General features: G+C 37.7%; 2 protein-coding genes across 10 annotated transcripts in view; one reads left to right on the top strand and one right to left on the bottom strand.

Moving 5' to 3' along the window:
* Window positions 1-17,595, top strand: part of LOC124220882 (dynein intermediate chain 2, ciliary) — a 46,809-nt gene that overhangs the window by 16,279 nt on the left and 12,935 nt on the right. The gene's annotated exons all lie outside the window — the stretch shown is intronic.
* The window catches only part of Ih (hyperpolarization activated cyclic nucleotide gated potassium channel Ih), a 166,123-nt gene that overhangs the window by 144,437 nt on the left and 4,091 nt on the right, over window positions 1-17,595 (bottom strand). For all 9 annotated transcript variants that reach the window (XM_046630182.2, XM_046630208.2, XM_046630198.2 and 6 more), the window contains exon 2: window positions 13,264-13,652. In XM_046630182.2, coding sequence (XP_046486138.1) covers window positions 13,264-13,301 — 38 coding nt within the window. In that variant the 5' untranslated portion in view covers window positions 13,302-13,652. The remainder of the gene's footprint in view (window positions 1-13,263; window positions 13,653-17,595) is intronic.

Raw genomic sequence — 17,595 nt, 5'->3', positions numbered from 1 at the left:
TCGGAATTGCTTTTGGTTTTTTAAACAACACCGAGAAAGAAGAAAATTAAACGGTCGAAATGATGAAAAAAAAAAAAAATGGTAATTTCGTATTCCGTAGAAGAACGAACTTGCGTTTCAAACTTTACAAGCTCTCGCGATGTTCGCCGCGAGAAGCGTGAATTAACGAGCTTTGTGCGATCCAAGATAAAATACATATAGTATACATATATAATACACATACGCATGTAAGAAGAAGAGGAAGAATAGGAAGAAAAGGTGCAATTTCGAAGCGCCAAACTCTTAGTCGAGGGATAGTAATTGAATTTTTGTCTGAACGAAATAAGCAGCACGACTCCCGTTGTTCAGTCTTTTTGGAAATCTAATTGTAACTGATTCGGATTCGGCCGGATATTTCAACATTATAATTACAGAGCGAGAAAATTACGCGTTTCACAAAATGAAGAAAAAATCAGAGTTAAACGAATCACGCTTTCAAAGAGGAACAAAACCATTATTGGTTAAAGACTGTCATTTTTAACAGAACCTTTTATTCTATACGGAATTATTCGTATTTACGAACAACTTGAGCGATATTTGTACTAAATTAATCGATATCGACCAAATTTATTAGAATTAAATTCATTGTCGACAACAGTTGGTGAAAATTTTAGAACAAAATTACCTGCATTTAAGAAAATATAGCGAACAGATTGTTTGTAAATATGCATCAAAGAATTTTTTCAATTTTTCATCAAAACTCTATAAGAATAAAATCATTGCCAGAATTAAGTGTATCTGACCACCCTTGCCGTAAACACAATTCCTTTATAAATTTTTAATATTTTCGAATGTGAATTAATCGGTTTCGCGGTAACTTTGGTCATACCCCTTAATTTAATAATCGTTTTGACAATATTGGACGATAGCCGTTCTCTATATTTTACTATACCATATTTTATTTTATACTATATTTTATTCAAGTCACTCGCACGCGTTTACTATATTATGCTCTGTCAATCTTCGCTCAAAAGTAAAACTTTTTGTACAGTTTTTTTTCCTTCTTCCCTTCACTACCACGCCGTTGTTCCCACGAATTGGAAAATTGTCATGTATACACGTATTCTACTATAATACTTATACATATGCTTAACGACTGGTTTATATCAACTGCTGAGAGTCGAGGCTGCAAAATATCGCTAAAAGCTATGAATACATAACTTGCGTTACAGTTTTGATAATTACACAGGCATATTTGTTCCATTATTTGACATATTTTGGAACGAAAACATTTTCGAAACTTCAAACGCAGTTTATACATTGGTCATACAATACACGTGTGTATATATCTGTACATATGTACGTAGTTACAGAGGGTTTGGTTCGAGGTTGAGAGAATATAAATCCTGCAGGTTCAAAAGGCTTCCGCATCCCTCGAGGGGTTACAGCGGTACTTTCAACCACCCTTATATAATTCCGAACCCATAGAATAACAAATTTTTTTAAACACGGTTTATAAACTCGTTTTTTCACACGCTGCTAATTCTCACAGGGTTTCAATTGTGAAAATTAAAATTCGGCTTGGCATGATCACTTTTAATGAATAGAAAACAACTTTGAAAAAAGCGTCCAAGACAGAGGTAAAGTATACAGATGTTAAGGTGATCCTTACTAAGGTGGTGAAAAATTTTTTCCGTATCACCCTCAAAATCCACTTTAAATAATTCAAAAACAATTCCGATTTTTTCAAATTTTCATCTCAACTCTAACCCTCAACGCCAACAGGATGGATTTCCTCATTTAAGATATACGTATTTCGTAAATGTTCTCAGTGCATATATTTTACTGTAAGAGTAATAATGTTCAAAATAAATCTATAACTTCCTGAAAATGAAAAGAAGTCACATTTCGAGGGTGTGCAATTCGTCCAGATTTCTCAAATATTAGCACTAATTCCCACTAAAACCTGGAAGTTGCAGCTTTTTTTGAACACTTTAACTCTTACTAAAAAATATATACTAATAATGTGTCCGAAACACGCGTGTTTTGAATGGGAAAATCCACCCTCTTACAGTCACTGGTTATACAATTGAAATAAAAATCTTTAAAAAATTAGTTTAAAGTTGATTTAGGGGGGGTGGGGGAGGTGACCTGGAAAATAATCGTCAACACCCTACATAAGAACCACCCTGATATATATATTTATATTTATATATGTTTGTGCGGAAAGGAAAACCGCGATGCAGCCTCGCGTGTAACGCTTTTTGAGTATCAAGTATCGGCGAAGGAATGCGTCTCGAATTCCATCCGCTTTCGCTTGGATATAATACCTAGCCGTGTACACATGCATTTAGGTAGCAGGCCTTAAACGTTTTTCCCGTCGAGATAAGAGCAGGAAAAAGAAACCTTTTCCTTTTCGCTTCTCATTACCACTTGGAATTTGGGTTGGTGGGTTAGGTGGTAAAGTGCCTGTTTAAAAAGGGCTGGCAAGCAGCTCTTGTTCCCTCAACCTTGATGTGGCTGACGGAGTGAAAAGAACCAGAAACAGAAATAGAAGAAAAAAAAAATAAATAAATAAAATAAAATAAGAAGAGGAAGAAGAATAAGAAGAGGAAGAATAATTCGGAAAGTGAGTAATTGCGCGATGCTCGAGCTTTTTACAGCTTTTTTCAAACGCGTTCCGCCGTTTTCTTTGCAAGCCGTACCTTATATACAAGCGTCGCATTTTTCTTCCCTATCTAACTGCGTACAGAGTTCATCATTATGCTTCGTCGGCTTGCTTTGCCCCCTCCTAACATTTTTTTCTCATTTTCTCCTGTCGTTACGCACGTAGCTGAGTCTCGTCAAGATTCGGAAAATTTTCCGCAGTCGGCTGTTAACCTTCGTGTAAAATTCCTTATCAAATTCAAAAGGTGCGTAAAATGAAATCATGATACACGTATATGTACCGATTGATTCAACAAACTTCGAGGTACATATAAACATTCCAAAACAGCGTCCTTGTGATTTTCATTCAAATCTATCGGATCAACTGAATTTGAAAATAAACATCAAACGATTATTCGATTGGAAATCACAATTCGTTGACGGTCCTAGAATTTTCCGCTATTCCCATTTTTGGTTGGAATACGAAAGTTTTTCATGTTCGCAAAAACTCGGAGACTCTTATAGCTTGACTTATTTTTCTCAAGATGTGGTCAGTTTTGATTCAACCGAAGCTGCATCGATGCATAAAGTTCCAATGAAACCGGTTGATCCGTTCTCGAATCAAATCAGACAAAAAAACGTTCATATTTTTTACGAACAAACTCAGAACCAACGGATCCGATTTCGCCCAAAATGTTTACCAATTGTAATTTCTTTATTAGGAAGAACCGCATGTATAAAGACCAAAACCGTTAAAATTTGTTAATGAGTTATCGAAATGAGCTAAATGTTTGGAAAAATAAAAAATAAAAAAAAAAACCGACTCCACTGCAATTCATTTCGCTGTAAAATATGTCTGATTTAATTGTTACAGGTTCGTAGTAACAATGACTAAAAATAATCGATTTTCAATTAAATCGATTAATTTTTACCGATTCAATCGAGTTGCGTTCCATTGTTTTCAGCCTATTGTCAGTGACCATCGCTAGAACGTAGGTCTAGTGCTTGTATCAGACAGTAGTAAGAGGTGATCGTGGTCAGCCAGGCTGCAGCAACTCTCGCGTCTGACCATACACTGACCGTAATTCCTCAACGCGATACAGAACAACTCGCAGTAGTTACAGCGGCTCTCTAATCAGACGTGATGCTGATTGTGAGAATGAGACGAGCTCGATGCCGCCGGTGACTGACTTTGAGATATTCTCACAGTCAGTGGGATCGGACCTGATTGTGAACCGTCGTAGCGAAGGTTTATAATTATTCATAATCAATGAATAACAACTTTTACACTTTTGATAAACCAGGCTTTTTAGATTGTTTACAAATTTTCAGACGCAATTACAGACCTTGTTGTGACTATAATACGTTATAATTTTTCGTTTATACATTATGCAAAGAGCGTCTCTTCGAAGTGGTAAAAAAAGAAAACTGTCTTTCCAAGATATCGATTGTGTTGCAAAAGAAGAAGCAAGAGTTGATTTAATTTTCTTCGCTTAATTTTTGTTCCTTGTTTTCTTTCTTTTTTTGTTTTTTCATTTTGTTCAAATTGTTTTCGTTTTATTCTCTCTAGAGTTTGTCTTGCGAAATAATGTACGAGTTTCAACTTCGGTATGAAATATTAAACAACGTCTCGGGAACTGGATCATAGACTATTTACAGGTGTATACAACAACTAGTCTTTCGTTTCAATGTTCAATATTTGATTTAGACGATTCGTAATGAAGAGCGAATTTTAAATACCGAGTTCATAATTATTTCTACTAATCTCGATCGTGCCGGCTGAAGCTGAACGATAAAAGGACTCGAAAGAGATTCAGAAACGTTAGTAGTAACGATCTGGGAAAAGTCCGACAAGCCGCGGCTATACTGCAAATACCATCAGCTCTGACGGACCGTCGGACTGACTGACTACTCGCTGGCAGTAATCCCTAATCTCGTAGGATGAATCGCTGAAGAGATTGCGTTGAACGATCGTTTTAGTAGGCGGATGAATTCCCCGGCTGATCGCTAATTCCTACAGAAGCATTTCCCTCAATTTTCAGTCGCTCTAAATTCTCCAGTAGCCGCTCTTTCATTTTCATTCGTTTATTCGTTGCCTTTTCAATCCCAGGACGTTTTCACGCAAGTTCCCGTTGTGTGCCTATTAAAGTATTTCGAAAAGAAAAGTTTATGTAAAAAGATGAGCTTTCCAAGTTGTGTGAAAGATCGCGCTCATTTGATTTTTCACCTTTTTTTTTTCTTAGCAGTTGTGAAGAAACACGCGATATCAATTCGTGCGGCTAACTTGTCACTCATTCAGAATCGTGTCTTTTACCAGAACCTTCCTTCCGACTTAAACAAACTTTTAAGATAGCGCCATGGTGGAAAATCGCAAATTTTTTTTTCCGAGACACCCTAACGCCTTTACAACTCTAGCAAAAGTCAGAAGGAAAAAGAAAAAAAAAAAAAACAACGCAATTGCAAATGGATTTTCCACCTGGATGAAAATTCGTCGAAATTTCCAGGTCGTCAAACTTACGCGATATTCACGTATGCATGTGTATACAGATTAAAGGGAAAAGAGTAGAAAAGAAGAATACATGGGGGAGTGAATCGATAGAAATCGGAAATAACATCACAGACGGCCGACTCGCCGCCGTTTCGAGAAACAAAAGACGATCGCATGTAGATATATCACGTGTGTAACTTCAATTCTGACTCGCTGTGAGTTGCGTTTTTACCTTCAAAAATCTTTTTCTTGCGTAAAATTTTCTCTCCGGGCAACACAATCGTTGTGAGGCAAATTTATTTGATTTTGATACACTTCATTGACTCAATAATGGAAGATATTGGTGATAAATAGCTATTGCAGTTACATTTTCAAACGAATTTTGATGCATTCGTTTGTTTTTAATTTTTCGAGAGAATTTTAAATAAAAGAAAATAATAATTCCTAATTATTCCACTTATTGTGAAATAGAAAAAAACGAAATGATGATTTTCTGCTGGAAGAAAAAATTATCAATAAATCATCGAAACGCAACGATTTGAGAGAAGAGAAGTAAAAAAAAAACTTATAATTTATGGTTATCGAGAAGAAAAATCGATACTTGCATCCCGTGATAATAAATTTCCGACATGCTGGGACAACGATGTAAAGAATGTATTCGATCAGGGCCCCTAAATGGTCAGGATTCAAGTTTATTGGAATTGGCTAGAAAAAAGCTCTGCCCTTAAGCATTGTAACAACAGTAAAAAATTAAACACGAAGTATAAATTACTATCCCATCTGATCCAGCATCTTCCTACCGAACGTCTTACAGGCGCCTATATCGTCAGGTACTTATCGTTGCGTGTTCACGAGAGAATATCATGATCTTTGGTCGTTAAGAATTGTTTGGGTGTAAAACTGAAATTCTACAACCAAGATTAAGTGGCGAACACGCGATACAATCAAAACTCGAGTTCGCCGTGGCGAAAATCAAATCCTGTAATCTGTAATACAAGATCGAATTATTTCTCTTGTACAACCAACGATTGAAAATAATTGAGGCAAAAGCTTGCGGTGGAAATAACCTTAATATTATGACTCATCGATTTACAGCCGTTTTAAAATACTTCCGTTATAAACATCCGAGTGTCTTCATTGTCCAGATTTTTCTGTCGCCCGATAAATTTTTCAGTAATTTCTTTCAGCATTCTATAAAATTTTACAAAGATACTTGAAGTTTAAAATCAATTATTACGAAAAAATTCCGCAGTTCCGAACTTTTCACGTATGTTGCGTGATACGATCTATTTTGAAATCAACCGCTAAAAAAGCACCCGGAAAATATTTTTTTCTCTCTTTACCTTCTTCCTCTCGTTCTGCGGGTATTAGAAATGATTTCAATAATTCCACGGAAATACCTTTGAGGATAAAATACTGAAATTTGAGACTCGAATTATCCGTTCTTCCACTGCGAATCCGGTTCCTCCCTAAAAGTATGAGAAAGTGAACGTCTTCGAAGAATTTTTGGCGGTATGCACGACATGCGGGAACGATGCAGGGAGCATCGAACCCGGTTCATGCGGCAAGGAAAATAATAAGCGGTGGTCGAAGCGGAGGGTGAAAATGGCAATCGGATGATGGATAAATATTTATACAGGTGTCGGGGAGCCGGGAGCCCCGGTAAACACCCTTCAGGGAGATCGATATCTCGGATTACCGCTCCCGCTCTGTCATTGGCGATTAAGTAAAAGAGCTAGAAATGAGATTACGCGGTGCAGGATTTTGTCGACGGGATAATTCCAAGAATCAAGTGAAAGCCGCTAAAGTTCCGGCCGTCGCGTCGGTTCGAGTGCATTTCAAGACTGGAAAAGAAGGTCTGAAAGGGACAGACATTCGTAACAAGGGATGACCACTGAGATAAAAATAATCGTTGCACCGATTAATCGAGTATTTTGTAACTTTTGTTTTTTTTTGAAACTGTGCATTTGACACCAAAATTTCGTAAATTTCACTTATTACATCAAATAGATGCTTGGTAAGTAAGACAATGGTAATAATTGACACTCCAATCACATAAATTGATATTGTATTGCATCGTTCGTGGGAGTAAAAAACAAAACCGATTGTGAAGAAAAATAATCGAGTCGGTCGATTAATCGAGTATAATCGATTATTTTTTATCATTCTTACCGAAACAAGGATTGGTCGAATCACAGCAAGCTTAATTTATACGTCTGAAAGCAAATTGTGCTTCACACAGTTATTCAAATTTTTAGAAATGATACGCATAGTCTTTGCTTTGTTATTATGCTTGCAGCGCGGTAATTGCGGAAAGTTCGGAGGATTGATGAGGTTAAAATATAGAAAACATGGATTGGGGTCGAAGGTAATAATGTAGGAAGATTAGAAAGTAGGAGGGTCGGAATATCGAATTTTCCAAGATTTGATAATCTATTTTACAGAATTCTTGAAGAGCAGTGAGTCGAATTATAGAAAAATCGAAGTGAAAAACTTTATAGTAAAAAAATTGCAAGTGAAAACTCGTAAAAAAATAAAATAAGAATGAAGTGAAATATTGACGGTTCTACGTTTTGGATTTCTTTACTTCGCGACCTCTCTGTCTTTTTTACCCTTTCTAAAATTCAACTTTCCGCATTTCAAATCCTTTCAATTATCCCCATCCGATTCAGATATCAGTATAAACGTAAAACACAACCAGGATTATTACACGAAATTATACGTCAGACAAAGTTAGAAATTCCCGAAGCTTTAATAAATTTCGTTACTCTAACGAGAAGAAAACTGTAAAACCCGATTTCCTCACTTCGTCGTCACTCCGAAATCATCCCCTCAACAACACTGCACAACAATATTCTAAGCCACGATTGGATCCGGCAGGATTTTTCACCCTTTTGCACTTCCATTTGTACACACATGTGTTTTACTCACACTATCACCCACACCGACATCAGAGACTGGACTCTCTGATATTTTTCAACATTTTTCACCTCGATTTTTTACCGTCATATTTTCATCCTAGATATTGGAAAAAAAGACAGAAAAAAAATATGGAACAACTGTTCTGCAATTTCGTTGCACGCACGCTTCAAGGTTTTTTTGTTTGTTTCTTTTTTTTCATCCTTCTACTCGCCACATTGGTTCAAATTTTCAATCACATACACTCTTACCCTTTCTTTATCAAATTTCATTTTCAAGCAATGCGATATTAAACTGTTTTTTTTTTTTTTGGTTTTTTTTTTTTTAATCCTTCCTTCAACTGGCGATATAAATTTCAACACACAATATTAATTAATATTTTACACCGCATCGCGATTCCGATTAATTTGACCGCACATATTTCCCGCGGGTATATAAAATATTTCAGGGTAGAGGCGATGGAGAATTTAAGACGACGCGCAGTATAAAATTTACTATAAACAGTATCGAAATAAAATCCCGGTGTATAACTAACAAAGCTCCATAAACGTCTGATTCTCCCGCAGAGTTTTTATAACATGGAGTTAGTTGTGCCGGGTCACTTTGTACGTTATAGTTTTATGATCGAGCTGCCTCGATACCTCTTCGCGAGACAGAAACAAACAAGATATAACCTTCCAAGTATAGTTTAATGCATCAACTGCATACTCGCACTCATGTACTCTGCAGCAGCACGTGCAACTATCGCCTGCAAAACTGCGGAATTGCGAATTGAACTGCTCTGCAGACTGTACACAGCTTATGTAGGTATAATAAGTTGGAAACGAGGGAAAACTAGCTCAAGAGATATCCAATGGCGCACGTTTAAGCATATATGGGAAATTCCGTGCCAACTGGACCAACTGCTAATTCCATCTGGAGATCTGATTCCCCCTTTTTTTTTTTTTTTTTTTTTTTTTCAAGTCCAAAATTAGAACGTCCCTAATTATCGTCCTTCCCGCTTTTTTCTTCTATCTGAAAAGTTACATTTATACGTGCACGCGATTCTTTTTTTTTTCTACCTTTACTTTCGAGCCAAATGGGAGGTACATAAAATTGCTTCTTCGAAATGTTGACGCTGTTCAAGTTTGAAAAACAAAATCAGCAAACTGCAGGATAGAACGAGAATAGACGGAATCAAATCTGAAATCGTTATACGGGAATGCCCTGTACATAGGCGAGCGCCTTGATGCAGGTATTACAATAAACTTTTTTAACCAACGCGCTTCGAGAATACTTGCTGTACTTGTACCATATACTTGTGTACATATGTATAACGTATGCTCGTACATAGACAGCTCAAGTAGGTGTCTGTTCCTAACGATCAATATAATCTCGCGGTTGCTTGATGACAAATTATACAGCATCAACGCCACACCGCTTATTGCATTATATATGCCTGAGCATCCAATATGCATATACTTATACAATATATAGTAACATGATAATAAATTCTGAAGTTGAACGCGGTTCAACGATTCGAACAATTTTCTTCGTTGTTTGATTCCAGAGGAACAAATGTCGCTAATGTACAATAATTTTAACAGGGAAATTTCAAGGCTTATACATTATGAAATCAAATTTTGTACGTAAAGAAGAAAAGAAAATTTACAATATAAAATTTGTGCGAAACTTGATTGCACTCGATCGTATGGGAAAATTTTCGAAAAATAACATTCAGTCGAGAGAATTTTTGATAAAACAGAAAGTTACGTAATCTCAACAATCTCATCGAATGTAAAATGAGATAAGAATAATTAATATTAGAAAATATTTATCTCAGTTTCGATCTTGAATTATGATTCTTTCAGGCGATTCGTCTGTATTTTATTCGCATGACATAAACATTTCCTGTAATATGCGAGAAAAAAACGCGTGCTTTGAGGCGAAAATTTTGTTTTCAGGACATTGTCAAGAAAATCGACTATAAAAGAATTCGGTTGTAAATAATGTCGAGAACTTAAAATTCAATGCAAAAAAACCAACTACCAGGCAGATAAAATGAAGATTATCCAAAATTGCGTCGAGACGGCGTTACGTCTGACTTTTTTTTACATTAGCGAATTACCCAGAGAGTAACCTATATTTCCTACAGTCGTAGGGAAGTATCAGTCACTGATCCGTGGAAGTTGAACTCAGATAGCCTGTTATTACTTTATCTTTCTTGCCCACCCTTAATCTATATACACTTACAATTAGAGTAAACAAAATCGGTATAGTACACATATAAACAGTATTACACACAGCAAAAATGTCACGTCGAGCTGTAATACTTATAAAATATAAGTATGTATAATTCAGAGTCGTTTAAAATATTCATCAAGAGCTTAATTACTGTCAAACTCATTTCGAAAGTTTCGACTCTGCAAAACACGCCTCTGAATGATAATAATAACGATGACAGCATCAAGCATCAACAAAGCAAGTGTAGCTTTATATGCACAGAGGTGTAATGCTCGAATTAATCATTCGTGAAAATCGTCATCCGCAGATCAGTAAAGTTTTGAGAAGTCATTTTTTCCACCTCGAGCGAATGGTGAATAGGTGTTATAAAACATCGTTTTAACTTGAAAAAGTTGGGCAATATTCGAGCATCGTAATTCGCCGGTTCTTATTTTTATTTCATTTTTTTTACCCTCTTGTATTGATCGGCCTATTATACAAGCTGTACTTTTAGCAAGCATGCGGGCGAAGTTTCGAATCGACAAAAAAAAAAAATTCTCTCAGTTTTACAACAGATTCTCAATTCGGACGGAAACCGAAATTGTGAAATATATATATATATATAGGTTATACCACGCGAAGCGAACAAACGCATCTGACCTTTAACATTTTTGATTTTGTTCAAAATTTTCTCTCCAATTGTCCCAACTCTGAAACAGTAGCCTGATTTTTTTTTTTAAATATTTCATTCAACTGGTTAATCATTTATAAATATTGAGGGTGATTTTGAAAAGGAATTTGTTTTAAATTCTCAAAAAATGCTCAAAAACTGTATTTTCTTTTAAAAAAATTTCAAGACCGGTTCCAAGCACGTTCGACTTTTTTTTAATCAACTTCATAATGAAATCGGTCTATTTCAAGTGAAAAATACAAAAAGTTCGTGATCAAAATCACTCTCGATACTTATAAATAATTGAACGGTTTAATAAAAAAATCTACAAAGAAACAGAGTACTGTTTCAGAGTTGGGACAATTGCAGAAAATATTTTGAACAAAACGAAGAATGACGAAGTTCAGGCGTTTGTTGGATTCGCATGGAATTCTCCATACACATTATAAGTTTTGAGCGAAAATTTTTGAATCAAGTTTTTCTCTCTCTTAAGTCGTGAATATTTGCAAGAAAAAATATTCGATTCGTAAAATCCTGCCAAGCAAAGTGCCTTGTAAAAATTTTTATTAAAAATTACGCAGCATTTCCAAATTTCCATTTATAGCGTGTAATTTTGCAAATCCTTTTTAATCTCCGAATAAATTTGTATGAGAAGAAGAGCTTCGTTCTTTTTTTCTCACGTCAATACAAAATTTCCTCGCACCGAGCACCGCGAGCGTAAAAAAGAAGTTTTTTCGTAAAAGAAAAGAAAAAAAAAAAAAAAAAATCACGATTAAACGATAAACGAATAATTTTCACTACAACTTATTTAAACGAACAAGGTTAGGTAGGTATAAAAATTTCCCTTCTATCCGCGACAGTAACTATTTGTAAAGAAGTGAAAATATCCGCTTGCAAGTCGGACTGCGTCAGAGCTTTTGCAACGTAAAAGGTCGAACGAAAGCTGCGAAAATACAATAGCCCCGAGGGCTAACCGTTGAGGTTATATCGAATCTATTTCAGGTATATATTTTCTCCCGAGGGAAATGGAAGGACGCCGAATTACGAGAGTGCAGATTTTATACACCGCCGATACTTACACGACGATGAGGGATACGTGAGTGCTTCTTTTTTCTTCTTATATTTATTTTATTTTTTTTTTCTTCTTCTCACGTTATGCTTCTTTTAAAGTGCCGAGTTGTTATCGGATAAGGCTCAAGCTTTCAGCTACAAATTTAGCAATGTTTAGACCACCGCGCAAGTGAGTGAGAGAAGTGAGATATTCTCGCGGTAAATTTTAGTACGTCGTACGTCTCACACGTATATACATATATACACATATATATGTATGTACATCCTGAAACTTGTATAAAATGATCAAAGGAGTTTTATGTAAGCAGACAAAACGGCGCGTGTATATAGAACCTGGTTCAACGTATTTATATTATTTTAATACGTTTCGCGCATCAAGAATTTCACCTTTTTCCATCATCGATCTTATATATCGACCTTGCCGCCCTCTTCGCATAATATTTGCTCCGTGCCGATGAGCAAAACGCAATTTCAAGTTAATTTTTTTTTTTTTTTTTTTTTTTTTCCGAACAGCAACTTTTTTTTCATACTTGTGGCAAAGTTTCAACTGCGTATAAATAGACAATTCAATTTCACGCGGCAATTTCAAAGGATTTTAACATGGAATCGTCAAGTTATCTTATACAATATTCACAATGCCAAGGAAATTTAGAGGTTCCACGATTATTTAGCAGACTCCGCGGAGTATATAAATATAACATGTGAAATATACATGGGTATATTACGCATAATATCTCAAGGATACTTGATATTACAATAACAAATGTAATAAATAAATGAAAAATTAGACTTACGATGCGCGGAGGGGGGGGGGGGGGGGGGGGGGTGTTGCTACCAACAAGTAAAAATATATCAAAGTAAAAACGATAGCAAATATATGACAACAAAGAAACATCGAGAGCACGAAATGTCAACAATTAGGTTCGTCTTTGCGTATGAAAGTCATATTTACTCACAGACGTATACAACAGCCGTTCATTGGCTAGATTGGTTCAGGGGCGGGGCATAATTAACCAACCAACCTCCTCCCATTCGGAAAATTTCAATCGACTCGCGCTGTACAGATTAAATCCACGAACAGCCCGCGAGTATGATTGAAATCGTCGGTAAGGTAGGGTGTCCAAAAACGAATATCAGGCAGAGCGGCGTGGATGAAAAAAAGAAAAAAAAAAAATGAAACGACGAGCCATCGACGGCACGTCGGTCGGTGCTGTTTTACAACGTCGCGTGACCAACAGGAGCGAACGAAGCTAGTAAAAATGTGAGAAAAAAACAAAAAGGGACTCACGGGTGAGAGACGCGCCGATGAAGACTCCGCATGGACATGGCTCTCCCCCTGGGATGATGGTGGGTGTGGTAGGTTTCGGGGCGCGTGGGGGGGGCCGGCAGGTCTTCGCCAGGCCCCGTCACCACCGTCGCCCCGGTCGGGCCGGACCCACCGGTCGTCGTCGCCGCCGCCGCCAGGCCGAGACCGCGGCTGGGGCCCAGGGAGCCCCTGCCGAGCCTACGCGCAAGCCTCCGGGCGATCCGACGCGCGAATCTCGCTACGTACCGCTGCGCCCCCACGCTGACGGCTCCCGCGCCACCCCCCGGGAAGAGGGCGGCGGGACTTTGTTGCCTTCGGCCCTGCCCGGGGCCCCGGGGATTCCCCGGACGCTGCCAACCGGTTCGATGATCCTGAAACATCCAACGAACGATCGATTTGTTAGCTGCTGGTTTTCGTTTCATTTATTTTATTGGATTCTATTGTTATTGTTATTTTTTTTTTTTTTTTCTGGAGAACGGCGGGTGCGTCACACTCGTAAGCAGTGTAATCCGTTACCTGAAACGGTTACAATGACTGATCGAAGGACGATATCTCACAACAGGGTTCGTACGCTTTTTGGAAGCCGAAATTCCCCGACTTTTCTAGGTGTTTCAGCCCGAAAATTGGATTTTTTTCAGTAACCTGCCTAGATATATGCCGCTGATTGATGACAATTTTTTTGCATATTAATACTTAATACCTTCAATATCACCTAGTAATTGATTTACTGTCCGACTACTGATTTACAAACAACAGCCAGACATTTTCAGTAAGAAAAAAAACGAAAGGAGGTTCGATATCAAGTAATGTACGTATGAGAACGAGTTTATTTCTTCAAGAAATTTAAAATTTCAGTCTTATTTTCGAAATTCCCTGACTTTTCCCTGCTGTAAGAAACTCCTTGAGTTTTCCCGGTTTTCCAGGTTTTCCCTGTGCGTACGAACCCTGTATAAACTCATAACCAGACGGGGATTAGTCGGACACTTTTTGGTAGGGGGGGGGGGGGGGGGGGGGGGGGAGGCTGGAGAGGCGTTTCACTTCACACTGCACTCTATTACCCGAAATGGTTATGATATAATTGATTAAATGACAACGTGTTATCTACAATGAGAAAAATTTCACTCGTTACAGTAAGTAGAAAATTTCAGTAAAAACAGGTATCGTTAAAAAAAACTGTTCGAATATTGTTGGAATTACGAAAAACGAGGTACGCGTAAACATTTTGCGCTATCGTCGATCCTTTTTTTGTTATTGCAACGAAAATTCAGTTTCCGAGGTCTACTCTGCTTTTTTAGTTAAACAAGGCTTTAACGTCAACGTTACATGAAAATATAGCAACAGTGATCGTAACGAGATAGAACAGTAACGGATACTAGACTTTCCGGTAAAAGCTAGAAAACAACAGCTAATTAAAATGAACGCATACGACTTGGTTTCACTCCGCGTCACAAGTTGTTGATCCAACCAATTGTTTTCGTTAAATCAAATCGTACATTCGCGTCCGAATGAAAAAACCAAACATACGTCTATCTCTTCTCTAAATCAGTAATTTAAATATCGAAAAATGATTGCCTACCAGACTGACAAGTACGGGGTAATTTATTCCTGCAAAAATTTGCTGTATCGCGACTCGATGTAACGAGATGCAATTTATACACAGCCAAGTTTAGCGAAGCGAACCGCGTTCGCGGGGCACTCTTCGAATCCTTTTGTCCGTGGGCAACAATTCTACCGGCTGAAGATAAAACGCGCGATATATCGGCTTGCCCATGTACTCCGTTCATGCACGTATGTATAATGTACGTACATACATGCGGATTCGTTTCAAAGATCGCGTTGTTCACCCCTTAACCGCATCGGTGGTGGGATGAATATCTTTATCGACTGTCCCAATTTCGACATGATACATCAAGCCGTTCCTCATTTATCGCGTGGAATAAGTGCCGCTTCAACGTTTCCACCACACAGCTTACGCACGCATACGTACGTGTGTATATATATATATATATATATATATATATATATATATATATATATATATATATATATATATACATACGCGTCTAGCTTGCGCGGCGGTTTTCGTTTTACGGAGAATCCCCGCGTTTCTCGTCAACCTTGCGCCAAACTTCAACGTTGCTCGTGAAAGAAACGTCGATTCCGAAAAATTAACGAGGAAGAAAATTCGGAAGATAGTGAATTTTCCATTTCTTCCAACGCTCGTAGCGCAAAAGCCTTAGTACGCAAATATGTTTCGGGTGGATTTATGCACTGTCAGAGTGACTCCTTGAGAAAATTTCGGCGATATTGTGAATTCTATCAGCACCGGCTACCGATAAATAACATCCGTTAAGAAAATTCTGTCCGCGGTGTGTACGAAAGAATTTTAGTAGAAAAACTCGTGTACGGACAATATTAGATACAGCTTTTTGGAAACATCGTTGACAAAGGCGTTCGGAATTGTTGATCCGTTCGAGTAAGGTTGAGATGAAAATTTATACAGGAACCTGATTCTCGCGGTATGTTTTTAAAGGCGTACCATTTTTCTATAAATATGTCGTTGCCTGTGAATACACTTACCTATAAAGTGCAACGAAAATAACTGCACAGGCTGGACGGAATTTCGTTATTGCAGAGATAAAAATAACTCCTTCAAACGGATAAAAAATTCACACTCGCAAACAAATGCTCAATATACGTGTATATCATGCTTTTTACGCGTAGGTTCGATGAAACCAGGTTCAAAATATTTTCCACTTGGCGTTATTACTTTTCGACGCGGTATTGCAAAATTCAGAAACGTGTTTTCGTATCTTCGGTGATATTCGATTTTGGATGAATCTTTACCGAAAGTTTCTCCTCGTAGTTGATATATTTTCAAATTTGTCAAGAGTCATTGGCGGGTGATAAATGGGTCATAAATACGAGGTTGAAATTAGTAACCTTGACGCAGCACCGGAAGACCGAGTAACAAATCACCATTTAGCTATTTTAGAATGACTTTGAAGGATCGAAGTTTACAAAATATCACTGTGTTTTGGTTTATCGTGGTTTACCGAATTCCAAACAGTCCCGAAGTTGTGAAATAACGATATTTCCCAACACACGCGTCTTCGCAATTGTAACTTCAGTCTCATGTACCTCGTGAATATAATTCCATATCACGATACAGTCCTTGACTATTTTCATTTTTTTACCGCAATCGAAAAATATAGTTCTATGTAGAAAATGAAAATTACTTTTCTATCCGTTACTGTTCTTTCTCATTACGATCACTGTTGCTATATTTTCTTGCAACTGCTGCGTAAATTTAACGCTCGTGCAAGAATGAATCGACGTTAAAGCCTTGTTTCAAAATCAAAAATACAAAATCCTAATTACGTATGATTTAAAAAATAAGCGTTGTCGGTCACGAATTCCCGAAGTACAAATTCACACCAGAACCCATTAATCGCCGGTGTTAAAACGGATACGCGTACAACGTTTAAATCGAGGTATCGATCAGAGTCAGGCTTCGACGAAATTCCCGTGCAAAGCTGATCGTGAGTGGAGGAGACCCATCGCAGCAGTCTCGAAACGACCGACGAGTAGGCAAAACGCGAGCGTGGTTCGTACACCGTTAATAAGTGTAATAACAGAGCCGAGAAGGTGAGGCAGTTTAATAAAACAGCGAGATGAAAACCGTTCGCGAGCTTTTAAGCGCAGCCGCAAGCCCGTTCAAAACGAGCCAAGTTCAGTGTCATTTCCAACGAGGTAAGGTATGGAAAAAAGCTCGGAGAGAATCCAGCGGTGAGATCAAATTGCATATTGAAACCCTTCGGAACTTGATTAACAAGGCGAGCGGTAGGTTGAAAAGTGGGCTGTTTAGTTGCCGCGGAGCCGAGGTAGGGAGAAAGAGAGGCGGGGCAATAATTACGAGTGAGACGAGAGAAGAAAAATGTGAAAAATGAGAGCTTTAAAAGCTCCCGGTAACAGAAAGCCGGGCGCTGTTCGACTTATGACGGAAAGTCTGGGTCAAACGATTTTAATACTTTACGGACTAGTTTAATTTTTTATTTCTTTTTTTTGTTCTAATTTTTTAATTTTACGAACAAGCGAGCAGAGGCCAAACGATTTAAGACTCTTTGAAACGTGTACGTAGACTTTATTGTCACGTGTTGGTTGAAATCTAGCACAAAGAGACCAACGTAGATTCTTCTTCTTTTTTGTTGTTTTTTTTTTTTTCTCTTCTTTTACACTCACGCGAAGCCCCGACTCGACGCTCGGAAACAATGCCGAGGTTTGTGTACATATAACATGTAATAATACGTCGTA

The sequence above is a fragment of the Neodiprion pinetum genome, chromosome 1 (genome assembly GCF_021155775.2).
Source record: "Neodiprion pinetum isolate iyNeoPine1 chromosome 1, iyNeoPine1.2, whole genome shotgun sequence".
In the NCBI taxonomy this organism is placed as follows: Eukaryota; Metazoa; Arthropoda; class Insecta; order Hymenoptera; family Diprionidae; genus Neodiprion; species Neodiprion pinetum.
Note: the sequence above shows the minus strand (reverse complement) of the source record. Positions and strands in the feature narration are given on the sequence as shown.